Source organism: Panthera pardus, unplaced genomic scaffold (assembly GCF_024362965.1).
Source record: "Panthera pardus isolate Hobbes unplaced genomic scaffold, ASM2436296v1 HiC_scaffold_21, whole genome shotgun sequence".
Lineage (NCBI taxonomy): Eukaryota > Metazoa > Chordata > Mammalia > Carnivora > Felidae > Panthera > Panthera pardus.
In genome coordinates, this window is record NW_026526777.1 from 40,453,505 (window position 1) to 40,473,945 (window position 20,441).

General features: G+C 45.5%; 1 protein-coding gene across 3 annotated transcripts in view; it reads left to right on the plus strand.

Annotated features, from left to right (window-relative positions):
• Window positions 1–20,441, plus strand: part of KCNK2 (potassium two pore domain channel subfamily K member 2) — a 193,860-nt gene that overhangs the window by 63,018 nt on the left and 110,401 nt on the right. The window contains exons 1-2 of one of the 3 annotated variants that reach the window (XM_019428280.2): window positions 8,494–8,604; window positions 11,778–12,088. In XM_019428280.2, coding sequence (XP_019283825.1) covers window position 8,604; window positions 11,778–12,088 — 312 coding nt within the window. In that variant the 5' untranslated portion in view covers window positions 8,494–8,603. Of the gene's footprint in view, window positions 1–8,493; window positions 8,725–11,777; window positions 12,089–20,441 lie in introns of those variants that run through there. The other 2 variants (XM_019428261.2, XM_019428271.2) reach the window with 2 other exon arrangements.

Sequence of the window (20,441 nt, forward strand, 5' to 3'; positions counted from 1 at the left end):
CTAGAGTGAGCACAGTCTAGGCTGCAAGATCTGATGTGCGTGAAGTCTTAAAGGAAAGGAGGAGGGTGGAATAGTCCAGAAACTGGAAATCTGCTTGGTGGCTGACCCACAGAGAGGAAATTGCGTGTCTGGTGGTGGGCCCTATATAGAAATGGGCATTGGCTTACTGGCTATGTTATTTTGGGGAAGTTATTTTAGTTTCTCTGAAGGTAATAATAGTAGTTACCTATTATGTTATTATGTTATTATGAGGATTAAATGAGATAATAGATGAAAGGGTTTTAAAAGAATGGCTGGTGCGTGTGCCTTGATAGATGTTACCTATTGTTATGATTCCTGTTGTTCTTGTTACCGTTGTTATTGACAGGGCACAGGGGCACAGGTGTTGAGGACCCGGAGATGCCCTTCACATTTTAGTCTCTGTCCTGAAAGCAATGGGAAGCTAGTGTATGCTTTTCATCAGGGCTTCAACTTAAGCAGATTTTATTTTTAAAGGATCTATCTGGCTGCAGTGTGCAGAGAATGGGTCACATATGTGGAGATGAGGCCATTAGTGAAAGGTCCCAGGGACTGGTGGTGTGGCAAGCCTGCCTTAATCTGTTTGTGGAATTTGGAGAGATCAACACAAACACCTTAACAATTTTTTTCAATTCTACCAAAAGCCACATTCTAGTTTGTTTTATAGCTTTCTTATACAGTAAACACACCCTGGGTGATACAATTCTGCCATTAACTTGGTAGATGGCCATGAGCAAGCCTTGTATGTGCTCATTTAATCACAGACACAGAAAGGTATAAAGGAAAGCTAGATTCTTGAAATCTGCATATGGTGAAATTAAGATCTTTGGTCATTGAACACATTAAAAAGTACCTTTAGGAGATTCCAATTACTCACATTCTCTATTTGCTTTTTTTATTACCTTTATGTCTTTGACTTCATTTTAGAAGAGAGATCGAATTGATTTGTTCTTCACACACAAAAAAATTGATTTGTTCTTCATTGCTGTCAGAATTTGTGGTCTCAGGCGAAGGCAAAATGCTGGACTGGCAAATATTCACAACAAATAGAAGTTTTAAATAAAGTACTGGATGTGCTGAAAATTCATTAGGTAATGAAAGCCATCAAGAAAAATTGAAAATGCTCTAGTTCTCTCTGTATTTATGGCTGATTTTAATAAAAAGCATCACATTTGATGTAATTACTTTGCCCAATATTGGCAGACTTAAAAAACTTACCTAATGAATTCATTGTTGGTGGAAGATTTACCTGTGATGCCAGAGGTGAAGAGTGCTAAAATCTAGATACATACCAGCTAAATGTTCATTTCCTACTGATAGTTTATGATACTCGGTTTTGGAAGGGGAAAGAAATCTGGAGCAGAATTTCCTCTTTGTAAACTGAATATATTCTATTGTAACAGAGGACCATTTTACAAGGATTTCTTTGCTTCACAATGCCTTTATTCAGTACCTTATTCCTAGTTGAGCAAAATTATATGTAGATATTAGCTTATTTTTAATAATTAATGCTGGTGGCTACATGATTAAAGGATCCACGTTTATATACAAAAGATGAGTGTCTCAACTCACATGAATTTTCAAAACTAAAAAGAAATCATATGGAACTAAGAATTGCCATTATAAAAGAGACTCTTGTTTGCATGAGAAAATCTTACCTTTCTCCATATGTTTGTGCACATGTATTTATTTTAAAGTAAGCACATATACAAATCCATTAAAAATATTGCTGAGTGTTACATATTTGAGAGTGACTTTTCACCAAGCGAGTGTCCTGATTTTGATGAATTTTGCCAACTTTTAGGGAAAAGCGATATTTTTCGTTTCACTTTTCAGAGGGAAGCACTTTAATCTGAAACCCTCTCAGCAACTCAGTGATGTTTTGCTGAATAGACATGGACACAGTTTTACTGGTGTCATTCTTTCCTTATTTTAGCTCCACGATTACAAAGATTTGGTGCATCTTCTTCGCTACTCTATATCCCCGAATGCTAGAAAAATGCCTTCCTGTTACACAGATGGTACTAAATAAATAAATGAACAATTGAATGAGTGAACAAGTACATTTCTTGTACCACAAATGGCACCAAACGTGTAGGAGGTACTGCACGTGGAAAGAACGTTTGAACCGCACCCCTTTGAGAATGAAACTGAACGGTGATGTGTGCCTGCCATGATTTGTCAGCCAAACCATGGCTTGTCTCTAGCCCAATTTCTTACCACTGCAGAAACGGCCTCTGTGACTGGGAGCTATCAGAGCAGAGTGAACCCAATCTTGCTTTTCATCCAGGACTCTCAAAGTGTGCTTCATGGAGTAGCAGCTTCGGCATCACGTGGCAACTTGATATTCGCAATATCTGTGTCTGATAAGCGCTCTGAGACATTCTGATGGAGGCTCAGGTTTGAGACCCACTGCTCTAGACAATCTTTTGCTATCCTTTCGATGACGTCCAACTTTCCTTCTAATTAACATATTCTAATTTTAGGGTTATGAATACTTCAGATGAATGTGCTTTTGCCTTGGAGGAATTGCCTTCTTAAAGTAATTTGCATATTTCAGGCCTGACTGACACTTTATAAGCTTAGTTGGGATTTCACTCTTAGAAGTTGGATTATTATCTGTTGCTGCATAGGAAGTGACCCCGAAACTTCGCCGCTGAAAACAAGGAACATTCACGTTCTCACAGCTTTAGGGGCTCAAGAATCTCAGAGGAACTTTCTTGAGTGGTTCAGGCTCAGGGTCTGTCGAGAGGCGGTACTCAGGTGCTGTCTAGGACTATAGTCATCTCATGGCTTGACTGGGGAAACTTCTGCTTTCGAGCTCCCCGTACATGGCAGTTGGAAGACCTCAGGAGTTCCACTTCCAGGCTCACAAGGGTCTCTCCTTGGGACTGGCTTATCACATGGCAGCTGGCTTCCACCGGAGAGAGAGATCCCAAGAGAGAGTAAGAGAGAGCGCATGGTCTTTGCATAACCTAATCTTTAAAGGAACATCCCATCCCTTGTACTCTATTCTATTCGTTAGCAGCCCACAGTCAAGGGGAAGGTGAAACACAGGGCATGAAGAGCAGGTGGCAGGAATCATTGAGAGTCAACTTAGAGACTTCCATATAGGCTAATTATTTCTCACTTTCTCCAGTTCCTTGCATTGCAGTGTTTCAATTCAGACTCTCGATTTTTAGTGTCAGAAATCTCAACCCAAACTGGCTTATATAAAAAGAAAATGTGTGTGGCTTATGGTGCGGTTTGGTATAGAGGATCCACCAAATGTTGTCACCTGCTCCTGGTCATCTTGGTTTTGTTTGCTCTGTGTTGGCTCCATTCCCTGGTGCCTTCTCCTCTCTTATTGGAATAATAACCTCCAAGGTTTTGGGTTCAAGATCAGCCATAGAGCGCGAGAGTCTCTTCTCTCAGAAACCATGGCAAAAGTCTCGTTGGCTGAGTGGGTCACAGGCCCATGCCTGAGTCAGTTAAGAGGTGGAGGAATCATGACTATATTGGACACACACTGTGCCCACAATCAGGACGAGTCCCACAGGAAACACAGCAGCTGTGAGAAGGGGAGGTAAGTGCCCTCGGAGGGACCACATCAGGCGGGCCTTTCGCTGAAGTACGGCCTATACAGTTGTCTCCTCCGAGTTTGTAGTGAACTACAACCTCTTGGGAAATGTCCACCTTCTTCCTCACCATCTGCTCCCCTCTCCAGTGGATCCCAGAACCCTCCTGATCTACTGCCACGTCTCATCTCCTCCCCTCCCTCCTACCCCATGAATCTCTCACCTGGGCTAAAGCAATAACATCTAAATTTGCTGCCTACCTGCTTACATTTTTGTTCGCCTTCTGTCTGTTCTCCATGTAGCAACCACAGTGATTTTTTTTTTAATGCCATTTGATGAGGTTAGTGCTCTGCTGAAAATTTGTCAAAGTCCTGTTAATTAAAATCCAAGTGCCATGTGGCCTGGTCTCTGCCTGCCTCTCCAGCTTACTCACTGTCTACCACCAATCCTCTCTCTTTGAGCTCCCCCAATTCTAATTGCCACGCTTCTGCCTTTCCATAGTTTTTCTACACGTTCCTCCTTCTTCTGAGGCAGTTCTTCCCTTACATTTTGCCTCTCCCTCTCTCCCCCTGCTCTCCCCCCTCCCCCACCTTCAGGCCCCAACTGTAATGTCACTTCTTTAGACAGGCCTTCCCTGATCCTCCAACCTCAGACGCTCTCATTGTTCCCTCTACCTTCTGTTTATTGCATTGACCAGAACTTTAACTTTATGTTTGTTTAACACCTGCCCTCTCTAGACCGGAAGCTCACAGAAGGCAGCAACCTTGCTATATCCACAGAGCTCCTGTTTGGCACCCGGTAGGCATTCAGTCAATATCTGATGGATAGGATTTATTCTTTCTCATCTCAAACGTACGCAGTGAGGTTATCCAGAGGATTCAATAAATGGCAAGAGTTACGATAGAGTTGAAATTTGCTGGTGGTCTGGCTTGGCCAGGAACCCCTTGGTTCATAGGGTTAGGTCAAGCACACAGGAGAGCCTAAAGTTCTTCTGAGAACTTACAATGATAAAGCGCTGTATGTGGTCTCACTTTAATTCTTACAGCAATCCATTGTGAGTTCGGTGTATTGTCTCTCTTTCATAGATGAGGGAACTGATGTTCAGAGGGATCAGGGGACTCTCTCAAACTCACATGATTCGCAAATGGAAGAGTTAGGATGCCCACAGAGGTCACTTAGACTCCAAAATTACAGGTCTGTTTGGAATTATGGGAGAGACAGTGGTATGCCGTGTGTGTGTGTGTGTGTGTGTGTGTGTGTGTGTGTGTGACCATGAGTAGGCCAAGGTCAAAAAGCAAAATAGACATAAAAGTGAAATCCTGTAGATTTCACACTGTTAGCTGGAGCAGAACAACAGTTCTGAAAGCACCACAATGAAGGGAGTGTAGAATTTCGGGGAGCTCAACCTTTCCATTACATATTTCAGGTTTTCCTGTCCACTGAAGTAAAATTAAGGGGTGTTGTATAGTCCTGCCGCATGAAGGAAATGAAGTCCACCTAGCCTATCACACTTTTGATGGGATTTGTATGTAGAGTAAGAAATGCAGGCCTAAAATTAGGATAAGCCACCCCGTTTCCCTGTTTCTCCAGCTTCGATGATACAAACTACTCTTCTTCCTTTTTTTCCCCTCACTTCAAACACAGTGAGTGTGTGTTTGGCACAAGAAGGTTCTTCAAGCGGTAGGAGTATTTGGCTGAGGGGGCCGTGAGGGGCTGAAGTGGAAAGCAGAGCTCAAGTCAGTGTGGAGACTGGTTATTTGTGAGGCTGAGGCTGGCTTCTTGCAGTGATTTCTGCTAATGTTAGTTTGGGGTTTTTTCTTTTGGTCTTATTTTAACGTATCTGTAAAGTAAATTTGTGCCCCCCCCCATATATATGTGCCTAATGAGAGAATAATGTGAGGGGGTAATGGAAGGCAACTGCTACAGATGCACCGATAGAGAAAAGGAGAGGAAAGGACAATTCAGTATTTGGGATTGGGGGTGAGTCCTCCATTCAGTGCATCCTGGAAAGAGGCTCACCATGCAGGAGTATGTAAACTCTGAGTTAATCTCCCACTGTGTGAGCATTAGTCAGTTTGACCGAGGACGGGTGCCTGACAAGGGATGGTTAAATTGGCAAAAGACCCAGATGGAACAAAAAGGAATCCCCAAGTTGTTAAGCAAAAGGGGAAAATTTAAACAAACAAGCAAGCGTCAAAGTGTTTGGGATCACGTAATCTGGAGAACAAAAAGCCTGGAATAGGGCAGAAAGGATTCTGGAGGTGAATTCATCTCATGTCCTATCTGTGTTGGCCACCCTGGCTCCAAATGCCTGAGGAGAATGACGTCCCACAGTCACACTTTCATTCAGATGTTCATCAAACACCTGTTTAGCACCAGTCACTGGTTATCGTGGCTACTACGGGGGACAGAGAGATACAGTTAATGCCCTCACTGAGCTTCTAGTATAGTCTGAAGTAGCACAACACAATGTGACAAGTACAAACATAGAAGCCCAAGTTGCATGGGAAGCAAAGAGTGAGACACCTGAGTAGCTAGGATTCAGGAGACACTTCCAGAGAACTGGGAGATGGGAAGGATAATGTCTCAAGATGTGTTTTACGTGTCCACTTGGCTAGGCAACAGCAGCCAGTTATTTGGTCAAACACTTAATCTAGGTGTTGCTGTGAAGGTATTTTGTAGATGTTGCACTCCACAATCGGTTAACTTTTAGGAAAGATTACCCTTGATGATGTGGGGTAGGCCTCATACGATCAGCTGAAGGTCTTAGGAGCAAAAACTGAGGTTTCCCAGAAAAGAAGAAATTCAAGACTGGAGCATCCACTAGTGCCTGAGTTTCCAGCCTGCCAGAACTGCCCTGGGGATTTCACACCCCCATGATGGTGTGAGCCAGTTCCTTACAATAAATCTTTTACACACACACCCTCACGCCCTATTGGTTCTGTTTCTCTGGAGAACCCTACTAATACAATGTCTTAGTCCTATAAAGTTGGGGAGAGGGCTGGGGGAAGACACGTGAAGGAAGATGACTGTACTCAGAAAGGTCTGGAATGAAAAAGAGAAGCCAGATCAGGAAGCAAATTATATGTAACCTAGAGAGTTTGAAAAGGTTTTAAGTGAGAGGATCAGATTCACATTTCAGAAAGGACATCCGATTACATTGAGAGCAGAAGTCGAGAAAAACATGTTTCAGTTCCAGCAGGAAGGAATTCCTAATAAGGAAGACATCTTTAACAGGAGAACGAGGTGCTGAATCTATTCTGGAATTTAAAGAATAACCTGGCATTTTTAAGCATTGATGGCCACGGGTTTGCAAAAGATTTACAACGTTCATTTTACCATCAGGAGTGTTTCTGCTCTGCCTGACCTCCTTAGGTCTGTAGCTTTGACTAGTTTCTCACGTATACAGCTTTCACTAGGAAATACTCCCTGCAGCTGGTGAAATGGTCCACTGTGGCCAGGCAGCCCTTCTGGAAGATAAACTCTCACACACAGCGGTGGAGGGGATGGGGGGTCAGCGGGGGATTCCCGCAAAGTAAGAAGGAAGAGTTTACACTCGGACTGAAGTTCTGCTACATCACGAGTGTGGTGGGGGGACTAGCCAATTTCAGCTGCAGCCTGTACTCCGCGCGCTTTCTCCCCCTCCTCTGCGGGTTCGGTTCCCTCACCCCTGCAGCCAGGCGTTCAGCCGCCCCCGCGCAGCAGTCTAGGAGTCTGGGCGGGGTCTGGTACCCACCAGGCTGGGATCTAGATGCCGAGGTGTCAGGGAGCGCGGGGGTTCACACTGATGTCCCGGGTCTCCCTCTCCGCGCTCTACCGAGAACGTCTGCAACCTCTCTCCCCAGCAAAGGGGTCTTGCCCTGAGAGCCTACCGATTTTTCTTCCATTCCCTCTGCATCCCTAGGTGTCTTCTTCACCCTAGCTCCCGGTGCGTTCCCCATCCTTTCTGGTTTGGAACCTTCTGTTGATCAGAGCTCGCCGCCCAGGTCCTGCCCCCATGGAGGTGGGGTGGGGGTTGCTGGTGACTCGACAACACTTCCCCAGGCGTAGGCTGAAAGGAGCCAGCAGCCCATTACCGACCCCACTCCAGGGGTCTCAGGGCGCCAATGGGGGCACTTCTCTGCACAACCCTGGGGGGGCGGTGAGCAAGGGGAGCGGAGGATGTCCACGTGCAGGGGTCCTGGGACCCGCGCCCCAGAGCTCAATCCCACGCCCCTCACCCCCCTCTGGAAGAAGATGGAGAGTGAGAATGGGGATGTGGGGAGGGGGCAGTATAGTGGAAGGGGCTGCGAGAAGAGGCAGCAGGTGAGCCGAGCCCCAGGGCACTGCCCCAGGCGAGGAGGCAGGGGCGACGGCGGCGAGGGTTGGGCTAGGAGGGGGTGCGGAGAGGCGAGCCCAGGCGGGGGAGATGGGGGGGAGCGGGGAGGAGGCGAGGGGGAGGGAGTTCCAAGGAGCGGGCGAGGGACGAGAGCCGCGAGCCTGGAAGGGAGAGCGGCGGAGGGCGGCCGAGCCGCGGGCGGGAGGGCGCCCGGCGCGCCGAGCCCGTGCCACACCCCCCGCCCCCCGGGGCCCGAGGGCTTTGCCGGGGGAGACACACAAAGACATGCGAAGAGGGGCAGAGCGAGGCTCGCGCACAAAGACGCCGGGGCGCACGGCCGCACGGGCTGCTCCGACCGCCCCCGCGCCGCGCCTCGCCGGGGACCGGCCAGCGCGGAAGCCCGGGCGGAGCGCGCGGCGGCGGCGGCGGCGGCTGCCGGCCGGCGCGGGACCCGGGTCGCCCGCGCTCTCCGGGTGACCCGGGCCCGGCCGCAGGCGCGTGCGGGGGCGGCGGCGCCCGCGCCCAACTTGGCCTCGGCCTCGCCCTCTGCCCAGCCCGCCGGTGTCCCCTCCTTCCCGCGATTTCGTTTCTTCTCACGCTCCCCCCCACCCCCTCCCGCGTCCAGCCCCGCTCTCCCCACCTTGTAAAACAAAGCCGGGGAAAATGCCTGCCCGTGCAGCTCGGAGCGCGCAGCCCGACTCTGAATAAGAAGTGAGTACAATGGCGTGTTTGTAAAAGCTTCAAGTCCGTCTTTTTCAAAAAACATTTTGAATGCTGCATGCCTCATGCTTCCCAGCGCCTCGCGGGAGAGACCCGGCTATAGAGCAGGAGGTGAGACCCCCGGGTAACCCCACCACCACCACCCCCACCACTCCCCGCCCCGCGCTTTCCCTCCCCAGCCGGGACTGGTGGGAGGGCTGCAAATGCCCCGCTGGCAGCAAGCGGACGTTCTCCACCTTCGTTTCCCGTCCAAGGTGTTGGGTCGTAATCTCGGCTTGGAGGCAGATCGATCCCCGGCTCCTCCGCTGGCTGCCTCTCCCCCACCCCCTCTCCCGCTGGTGCCTGGGGCTTTGGCATCTATCTGCCTAGGCTATGGGTTTGGGACACCTTAAGGGAGTTTCCGAAGGAGGAGGAGGGTCAGCCCTTGGGACCAGCCGACCGGCAGGACGCATGGTGACCCCGGTCACACTTGTTGCCCCTTGCGAGGTGGGACAGGCGGTGGTGCTGAAAAAAAAGCTCATTTCTCTTGCTATTGAGTCGTCAGCCGCGGGCCCGGCGCGTAGAAGGCATACCCGTGTGAGGATGGGAGACCGGGATTAAGAGGAGACTGTGATGTGCTAGTGGCAGAGGAGGGAGGTAGCGATGGTGATGACAGTGTGTGAAGGGACGACTCTTTGATTCCTTGTTCTAAGGAGCACCCCTGCCCGATCATACATCAGACGGCGTGGAGATGCAAACACAGAGGTTCCTTGCCCATGTTAGCTGGGGAGGAAAGGCTGTTGTTTTTTATTTTGGTATTTCACCAATTGCTGTCCATTCCGTCTGCCAAATGTGCATTTATATATATTTCTGCTAATTAAAAAAATAAGGCAATAGCTTCAAAGAATTAAACTTCAGCAGGAAATGTATTAGCTTAATGCACACACACAGTCTTCTAAAAACATATCTGTTTCTTTCCCCCAAAAGCATATAATTATGATGTTTTAGTGTGGTGTTGGGATTTGGGATTGGGATTTGGGGGCCTCAAGGTAAAGTCTCCGTGTTCTCCAGTTCTGCTGACCCAAAACCTTTGGTGTGAAAAACCGGAAATATAAGAGCACAGAGAATTGGAGAGGAAAGGCTTGGAAAGCTTTCTTCAGAGAGATAATGTGGATTTCTGTTATTTTTATTCCAAAGATGGCTTAATTTTAGATTACGACCTTTATTTTTCACTCAAGACACATTAAGTAGCTTGGAGGTGGAACCGGGTAGCTAGTCGGCAGGTGACAGTGATATCAGCTGTTACCAGCATGTCTATTAAAAAAAAGTTATTTTTGATTAGAACATTGAACACATAGTGCTAATTTTGAGTGAAGTTGCCTTTCTAACTATAAAGGTGTTGAATGTTACATTTAACTCTGTTAAAGGTGTCTACTAGTTTGTGGCCTTATTCTGAGCAGGGGACCGCATCAGGAGGGAGATGTGTTCATACCTGTATACAGCAGGTTGAACCATAGGAAGTTGCCGAAATGAGCCGTGTATATGTGGAATCTCCACTTGGAGCCATGGGTGCAGCTACTCTGTCAGAGCTCTGATTTCATCTCTTCGAAGTCAGAGTCGTTCAGGGGTTTGATTTGCTGGTTTGAGGCGCCCTCTCTTATCTGCCATCACTGTGCAACACTGCTTAGGGCTAGTGTCTTAAATAGCTTTGTTTGCAAAGCTTCTTTGTCACGGGCAGTCGCAGATTTAGGAACTCAAACAGGTAGTCCCACCACCAGTGGTGGTCAAGAGGGCAGGGACCCCAGCCCTGTGAAAACGGACACTTTCCATTCTCTTCTCGTTCTCAAGTAATTTCTGGTTCCTGTGAGGGTCTCTGGGTTCAGTTCTGCAGTGATGTCTCATATACTTACCTGAAAGTGTTCTTTCTGATTAGGCTTTTATTATAGACACCAGAGCAATTTTACTTCTATCTATAACAATTGTGGACTCTGAAATTGATCGTTCTGCTTGAGTCGGTGTTTGTTTTTTTTTTTTTTTTCAGGCCCCCCTGGTTTTTCTTCTTGGGTTTTTGTTTTGGTGGTTTGTTTTGTTTTGTTTTGTTTTGTTTTTTGGCTATTCTATTAACTCTTTTGGTTCAATGTTGCCTTTCCAATCAAACATTCTGTAGTAGATAGCTTATTCCCTCCTTAGCAAGTGAAAATCTAGTATCTTTGTATTTTCTAAGAAGAAATCCATTAATGATATTTTTGAGCAGCTGAGATAAATCATAAATGGATTTAGAGTCACCTCAGAGTATATGGGAATTTGTAAGAGAACACATAAATCCACGCTAATGGGGCAATTCGCTTTGTACGGAGGGTCTAAGGTGTAAGATAAGGTTTTAAATTCTTTGTTCTGGATAACGTTCACTGTTGACATGGAAGCAACTTCTCATGTCTTAGCAGCACCTAGGATGGTGCCAGAGAGGTAGCAATACTCTGTTTTTTTGCAAGATGCCAGAGATTGAAAAGTAAGATGTAGAGAATGTTTAATCATGAATCACTTTAGAGGGTAGGCAACAAAGAAATGATTGGGCAATTGAGTGGTTTGCTTCCCATCATGTTTTACCAGAAAATGACTAATGTTTTACTTTGAGCAACAATGTTTGGATCACAAATTCACTTATAATACAATCCCTTTATTACAACGAATTTCTAAATAAAAACAAAGAATGTTCTTGATGTCAACTGCTTGTGGTACAGAGGGTTAAGTTCTTGAGAACAGAAATAGTCCGTGAACCTTCTTGATGAGCATTCATGAGATCGTTTAGTACCACCAACTCTTAGGAGTTCAGTCTTTGCTGACTAGCAACGGTGAATAGATGTAAATTTAAAAGTTCATGAGGAAGAGCTCAGGCATCTTACCTTTTTTTTTTTTTTTTTTTTTTTGTAAGTTTCTTGGTCCACCTCCTGTTTCCTTCCTTGGCTCTGGAACCCCAATAGCAGCAGAGAGCTGAGACCCCGCCCCTTGTCCTTGAACCTTTATGTACGGTCCCAGAGCAATCCAGTAGGAACACTCAGGTTGGTTCCAGAGCTTCCACCAGGAGAGCAGCGGAGCTGAGTCCGCCTTTGCTCATCCCCTAAAGAAGCCCAGCCATTACCCCCGTACCCTTCTCCAACCTAACCTTCACTCTCTGTTGTTGTCAGTGGCGGCACCTGACTTGCTGGACCCTAAATCTGCCGCTCAGAACTCCAAACCGAGGCTCTCGTTTTCCACGAAACCCACAGTGCTTGCTTCCCGGGTGGAGAGTGACACGACCATTAATGTTATGAAATGGAAGACGGTCTCCACGATTTTCCTGGTGGTTGTCCTCTATCTGATCATCGGAGCCACCGTGTTCAAAGCATTGGAGCAGCCTCATGAGATTTCACAGAGGACCACCATTGTGATCCAGAAGCAGACATTCATTTCCCAGCACTCCTGTGTCAATTCGACCGAGCTGGACGAACTCATCCAGGTAATAACGGCACAGAGGAGTTGTTACCCTGCTTCCTCTCCGGGGAAAAATGTAGCAGTAAGAGGAGGCTACCGGTAGCACAGTGGCGCACCCGTGGGGGCCCTGTTCCACTTTCGCTTCGGCATTGACTTCCTTCTGGCTTAGCCGTCCCCTTTCTGCACGTCTTCCCTCTTGTCTTACTTCTTCTCTGTCTTCTTCTGCTTCGCCTTAATTGCTCCCTCCTGTTCCTTCTTATCTTCTGCTGCTCCTTCTCTCCCACTGTCTCCCTGATTTCTCTTCCTTTGCCCTGTCAGAACTGCCAGTGGACACCCGGGGGACGTGGGGCTGCCTTGGCCAGGGCCCTCGTGGTTAGATTATCATTGCCGACTGACAAACATCGCTGTGGCAAAGGAGTGGAAAACCCAAGGCAGAAAAGTGCTTTAATCACGCCCCGGGCCGTCATAAGATACAAACGATGAGCTTGTGGCATGACCTTCTTGAGACGGGTGTCCCTCGTGGGTAACAGATTGTAGCTCACCTCTTTAACCCAGCCAAAGTATCACTCTGATAACTGCCTTTTCAGGTGCCCAGAGAGAAATGATTGATCCTTGCCTCTCTAAACCCCAGCTGAAAGCAATTTACTATTACACAGAAAAACGGAGTTTTTGCATCTTAAAAAATAATTTACGCGTGCTCTATAATGGCGGGACAGTATCTTTATGGAAAAATATTTTGTTTTAAAAGTTAATCGCAGAATGATTTAAAAGTTTCAGTTAGGCTCCTTGGAAATGGCTGTATTTTTGTCGTAGATTCCTTCTGTTGTAGATTGTAAAACAATTCATTGGTCAAACCAAGAATCGGGAAGGAAGAGAGCCCCAGACTGTTCTTTCAAGGAGAGATCTGACTGGTTGTTGCAAACATTTTAAATGTACAGATACTCATTTTCTTATAGAACCTACTTTGCTTAACTGGTGTAAGTCAAATTGGACTCGAAATGATCTGAATCATGTTTTTCCTCATCTTATATTTGGTTTTACATCATTTGAATGAGTTGGAATTGTAGATTGAAGGAAGAAATTCTTACTGGTTTTAATCCAGTTTCCTATTCGAAGGCCTTTTCGCTCTTACTTCCCTTTTGCCATAGATCCCCAAATGCTACCTCTGCCCTTCATGCCCCTGTCTGTTTGTAGAAAGCACATACAAGTTCCTATTCAAGTCTCATTGAAAGCTATCAAAGGTACTGTCCTCTAACTCTTCTTTAGCTCCTACTGTATTCAGACACTTTGCGTCTCACCTATTTGATTTACACTTTGGAAAGGCTCTTCAGACACTTGCATACTGAATCCAGTACTGTTTTTAGATGATGGCAATATTTTCAGTATTGACAATGGACCTGCCAACTAATAGCACTGTCCCAGCTACCCCATTACCTGTTCCTACATGAGATCACTTTCTCTTCACTCTGTCTTTGTGCCACAGAATTCTAAAAGGTACTCAGATAATCTTAAAGATGGGGCCCTGGGTGGCTCAGTTAGTTAAGCCTCCAACTTTGCCTTAGGTCATGATCTTACAGCTTATGGGTTCAAGCCCTGCATTGGGCTCTGTGCTGACAGCTCAGAGCCTGGAGCCTGCTTTGTATTCTGTGTCTCCCTCTCTCTCTGACCCTCCCCCACTTCCTCTCTCTCTCCATCTCTCTCTCAAAAGGAAATAAACATTAAAAAAAAAAAAAAGAATTCCCATTTCCCTAGGATTTTAAAAGAAGAGCTCTAAATTATCTTGGAAGTAGCATGGGGTAAAAGCCTAAATGTTGGGATCAGATAGGATGTGTTTTAAACCCCAATTGAGCACTTTTCTAGAGGTGTCATCCTGAACAAGTAATTTTCCTCTCTAAGCCTAAAATGATCCATCTGGAATGAGGGAAGTCTATCTATCAAACAGGGTTGCTGTGAACAGTGAAGAGATAATCCCTGTGCAGCATTCAGGATATCGCAAAGCGTTAGGTTTCTTTGCTGTTCTTAGTTTCGCTGCCCCACCCCTCCCCTCCCCCACTGTCCCTTTATGGGGTTGAAGTGTCTGATTCAGATAGTTGCGTTCTTATCATCTGAAGTGGCGTGATTGGTCTTGAGCTGGGAAAAGAAATGCCTGGAATTTCAGGACAATGCTGAAGGAAACCCTGTATGGATTTGAAATTGGTCCTACTGTTCAATATTACCTAGATCTATTCATACCTGTGAGAATAACTTGAAGGGCTTGGCAGGTGGGGACAATCTGGAGGTAGAGACTGGTCATTTTTGCTATATTGTTTTTGGAAGGGATACAGACAGAGCTCAACAATGACCTAATCTTTTTCTTTCCGCCCCACACAGGAATCTATTTTAGCTTTATTAATATTCACGGCTGATGAGAATTTTTGCCTCTTAAAAATCTCAAGTATTTTATGCTTATTCAGAAGTTGCCTGTTGTTTATTGCCATATCACGCATCTTTATAACCCCATAGATGTAATAGATTATTTTATTCTCTTTGAATAAAGTTTCTTCTGATAAAAGAGATGTTTATAATGGCATGGTTTCAGAGATTGAGATCGGTGTTTAAATAGGGAGAAAGGCAAATAAGCCAGTGATCTTTTTTTTTTTTTAATTTTTAATGTTTATTTTTAAGAGAGAGAGACAGAGCAAGAGCCGGGGAGAGGCAGAGAGAGAGAGGGAGACAGAATTCAAAGCAGGTTCAAGGCTCTGAGCTGTCAGCACAGAACCCAACGTGGGCCTCGAACTCACAGATTGCAAGATCGTGACCTGAGCCGAAGTCGGATGCTTAACCCATTGAGCCACCCAGGTGCCCCACCAGTAATCTTATATTAGAATTACATCTCATTCATACGATCCTCGTAAGTGTCCATGGGTCCTTCCCACATCTATTTTCCCATTTAATGATCCCTTAAAACCTCACGAGTAGGTATGTTAGACAGTGCTGTCACAGCATGAAGGGCAAGGAAGCTAACACACAGCAGTCCCAGTGACTTACTCCAGACACCATTATTAGGATGAGTGTTCAGGTCCTCGGAATCTTGATCTGCTGTTATTCCCAGGAGTCTCTGCTCTTTCGGGGTTTGGCGTTTTTCAGTGCTGAGAGGGGGATCAACTGGAGAAGTTAGAAGTTCAGTCCTCATATTAGTAGAGAAGGAATTCTGGATTTCTTTTATGAAAAGAGTGAGGAAGGAGGAGGACATGGGTAGTCAGACTGTAAGGCCAATGTCAGGTACAGTTAAACTAATTTGGCCCCAGGCCCCAGATTATTAATTACACCTCTGCCTGGGCTATGGTAACTTCATACCAGGCTGTGCTTGTCAGAGGGTGGGTTAGGGGAGGGAAGGGAAAGAAAACGGAGAATTAAGGCTCACGAGAGCACCTGCTTCTTCTGCTACCTAGTCCCAGCATGTGCATCCCCTCTGAGTGCCATCTTGACATCAGCCCGCCAAGGCAAGATTGAAGAGGGGGCAGAGATATCAAGACAAAGGCATTGTTGCTGGGCTGAAGTGCTTTGACCACTTTGATTTGCAACATCCGTTACATTTAAATTAGTGTCAGTACAGAAAAACACCTGCAAACACTCTGAAGTTTTAAAAGCCACGAATACCATTAACGATAACCAACATTTAATGAGCACTGACTGTGTGCCAGGCACTGTGCTAACCTTTTCTGTGTATTGTCTCATTTAACTCTTCAACAGCCATATGAGCTAAGTGACTTATTATCTGTATTTAACTTAGGTGCACATTGAGGCAGAGGGAGCTTAATTTTCCAAGAGTACAAAGTAGTGGAGTGCACTGTTATTTAAACCTAAGTGGACAGACTCCAGAGCTTACGCTCTAAGGTCCTGTATTTACTACCTCTAAAAAAATTAACAAACGTTAAGTTTGCTGTAAAGCTTCCTGTCATTCTATGTATCAGAGTGTAACGGATATGGAATTACAGTTCTCCGTACCTAGCGATGTATATTATATAACCTATCTCTCTCTCCATATAAAAATGGAGCATATATAACCCAGATTTTAATATTCTTTTTGGAGAGCACTTCCTGGTTTTCTCCTGCTTGAATGTGGCAAACCAGTAGAGGCATGGTTACGGTAGATACACTTTGGCCTCAACCTAGTTATTTACGTGTTTGCTGAATCAATTCTGGGATTAAAAAGACAGGGTAAATCTCTGATCTCTACACTGATAATAAAAATACTTCATGGGAGATTTGACTTTTATTTTCTCACGTGAGCCACACAGCCGCTGCAAGGTAGGGAGGGAGGGTATTCTGCCTATTTTGGGGTGAAGAAACTGATGCATTTGCATGAGGTCATATGGCAGCCTCAGGCCTACATCTCTTGAAGCCCTCCTGCTGAGGGGATTATATTCTCTTTGCACTATTCCTTTCTTCTCAGTTTGGTTTTTACTCCTATCATTCAGCAGCATTTTTTGAGCATGTGTTGACCTTCGTGCGAGGTATGGGGCAAGTAAAATGATGGAAAAAAACAGAGTTTCTCGTAAGGCGCTCCCTCCAAAGACAAGTGGAGGAGACCGCTATAAACACAGCTACAGTAGAAGTGCTTAGAGTTTGGAGCTAGACAACTGAGGAAGAAATTAACCACTTAGAGTCGGGAAGACACAGAGAAGAGGTAGAAGGGAAACTGGATGTTAAGTGCGGAATCAGAGGATTCTAGGGGAAGACAAGGGGATCAGCAAATGTTCTAGGCAGAAGGGGCATGATTTGCTCCAGTAACTGAATGATCTAGATTGAGGGGCAGGGGCTTCAGCAAGTCTAACAAGGTACAACAGGGCCTACTGTACCGTACCAGGGGGGTGGACTTCAGCCTGAGCCTGTTCACCACCTGGGGTGGATGTGCCATTGAGACACTTGGTTATGTTCCTAGAATGCCAGTGAAGTTTAAAAACAAAACCAAAAACGTTGTTTTATATCAATTATATAATCATTCATTCAAGACCACTTCATTGCATTCCTGCTATGTGTGTTGTCCTGGGTACAGAAGTACAGTGGAGAGTAAGACAGATGAAAGCTCTTGGCCTTGGTGAGGTTACATTCTGCTGAGGGAAGAGGATGTGTTAGATAGTGTTAAGTCTCAGGAGAAAAAATAAAGCAGCAAAAAAGGTTAGGAAACGTTGGGTGTTATTGGTGATTAATTTTACATAAGGTCACTGGGGAAGCTTCACTAATATGGTGACTTTTAAGTAGAGGGAGTGAGGGAACCAGCCAGGTTTGGGGAACCACACTCTGGCAGAGGGATCAGCAGTAGAGATGCCCTCCCTGATGCAAGAGTGTCCCTGGCAGGTACAGGAACAGCAAGGATGCTAGGAGGGAGTGGTAGGAGATGACATCAGACAGGTAGCGAGGGCCAAGCCCTGTAGGGCCTTGTAAGTTATAATATGGAGTTGGCTTTTTGGCGCACATGAGTGTCCTGCTCTGGCTTGTTTCCCCAGGATCACTCTGCCTGCTGAGTTGAGAAGAGATTGCTGGAGGCCGTGGACAGAAACAGAAGGAACTGTTATGTGGCTGTTGTAATAACCCTTGTGATAGATGAGGGGGGAGCTTGAATTGAACCAACGTGGTAGCAGGGGGCCATGAGATATGGTCAGATCCTGGAGACACTTGAAGAGAGCCGATGGATTTTACCAATGGAGAAGACTTACAGTGCAAGGGTGAGGAGTCAAAGAAAACACCAAAAGTTTTGTCCTACGGATCTAAAAGAATACAGTTCCCAATTTGCAGACGTGAGAAAAAGTGCAGGAGGAGCTGGTTAGGGGATGATGTCAGGCGTTTAGGGTTGGACATTGCACTGACCGTGTCAGTTAGACAGGGTTGGGTTATTGAAAAGATTCTCAGGACCCAAATAATAGGACTTCTAGATCTCCAAGGCAGGAAAGTGATGAAATGTAACAACAGCAAGGATGGACACCGTAGGCAAAGGTTGTATCACAGCCAAGGCCTCCCTCTGCCAGGCCAGGACATACTTCGGTCAAGAGCCACCAGTATGTGCATGGAATACCTTGGAACCAGGTCTTGGCTGATCATATCCCTGCTGTTCACAAAGGTGTTTTCTTGCTGGGTAGCCAGCCTCAGTGGCAGAACTTTTCAAGAGGCTCACCAAGGTGCAAATCATCCATCACGCCATTACCAACAAATAATGCCGACAAGCTGGTCCTAACCCCCAGAAGCTACTCAAGCCACAGTTGGAAAGCAACACTCTTGGTCAGCATGTCTCACACGCTGGGGACAGTTCTGTGCAGGTACTTCAGCAAAACAGCTTAGGCAGATTCCAGGCCAGCACAGCCATGTTAAATTTGAGATGCCTCTGAGGAGATCCAAGAGTGGATGCTGAGTGGGAAATGGGATGTGTAGGAAAAATGATGCTGGAAATGTGGGTTTGGAGTTCAGGGGAGGGGTCAGGCTGAAGGTTCATATTCGGAAGTCATCATTTTACAGAAGGCTTTTCAAATCAAGCCATTGGATGAAATCACCTGGGGAATGAGTACAGTTTGAGCCAAGCAGAGATCCTGGTATGACCCTAGGAGCACTTCAACAGGTAGAGGCCTCTAAGGAATAAAATCCAAAATTCAGGTCCATTATTGATTCACAACCTAACATTTCAGGAACACAGCTCTCATTTGAGGAAACTGTGTCACCCTGTGCCCCCAAACCCCTTAGGGTTTTATTTTTCCTTGTCTTTAGGGAATCCTTTAAAGAAAACATTTAAGAAATCTCTCAGAGGCACCTGGGTGGCTCACTTGGGTAAGCATCCAACTTCAGCTCAGATCATGATCTCATAGTTCACGAGTTTGAGTCCTGCATCTGACCGTGCAGAGTTTGCTTGGGATTCTCTGGCTCTCTCTGCCTCTCCCCCACTTGTTCTCTCTCTCTCTCTCTCTCTCTCTCTCTCTCTCTCTCAAAATGAATAAATAAACTATAAACTTTAAGAAAAAGAAGAAGGATGTCTCTCAGCATGGGAGGTTTTGAAGGTGTTTAAATGGGGAAGTCTGTGTTGGAGGTTATGACTTTCTTAAAGGCAAATGGGATGGTTTGGCATATTAAAAGCAGAGTTTAGAGCTGACTGGATATGGTAGTGAGTGATGCTACATGATTCTATACATGATAGTTTGGTGGTTGTCATTCCAGTTTGTATAAGCATCCAGCTTGTTAAATATTGGGCTTCAGTTTTGGAAAGCAAACAGTCACCTTTTATCATTTTATTTATGGACACAATAACTTGTCCAGAAAGCTCCTAAAAGGGCTTTCTTATCAGTGCCTTTACCCTTCTTGTTCTCTGGATTAATCTCTGGAAAAAGCACTGCAGATAGTCTAATGTGTCAACTTCTTGTATATGTCATAATGTTGTAGTTTGGATTATTTTAGCAGACTATCCAGGAGGCACTTAAACGACTAGGCTTTGGTGGAGAAGATTACTCAGGAATGCAGTCTTGAGAATTACAAGAGGGAATGATGCATCAAGGGAGATACAGAGGTCTTAAAGAAGACTTTGTCAATTTCCAGTTTCCCTAGGACTCGCCCATGTACTACTGTCAGTGAACAAACTCCTGTTTGCCGCCCCTTCCTGCCCATAGGTTCATGCTCTCTGACATTCACAAAGTAACAATCGTGTCTCATACAAAATGCAGGTAATACAAGAAGGTGCAAAGGAAAAAGTAAACATCTAAAATTCCTCCACCGAGAGGTGGCCAAGACCCACACGTATTTCCACACAGAATTTCACATGCATGGGATCGGGTACGCAGGCCATTTTACCGGCTCCATTTTTTGCGCACCCTTGTGTAGGGGATGCTTCGGGAATATTTCACGTCTTGGCTTTAGATATCGTTTAAATCCCCACATAGCTTAGGTAATATCCTTATCAGTAGGAGAATGAGGTGATATATTTTTTTTTTATCTCTTTCAGCTGTTTCTCTGCTTTTCATTTTTATGAATATTTGAATATCCCAGCTGGATCAAGAACAGTAAACAGTAGTTCAACTAGCTCACTATCTCTACTCTTAACTGTGCTACCGATGGATGTTGGCAAAGAGTGCCATGGTTCCTTCCACAAAACCAGCTTTAAAAGGGATGGCTTTTAAAAGGGATGACGCTCAGGCGTCATGACGTTAGGAAGAAGCTGGCATGGATCTCATATTCAGAAACTTAATTATCTACACTGTTTGAATTTCATTGCGTTTCAGCGTGTACCTTCTCTTGATATGTGTCTTGCATTCTACTCAATAAAGTTTTACTTTTCACGTGATCTTTCATAACATTACATCCTTTATCAAGTTTTAGGCCATTTATTTGCCTGATGAACTTTGTGGACTAAGTCATGTGGT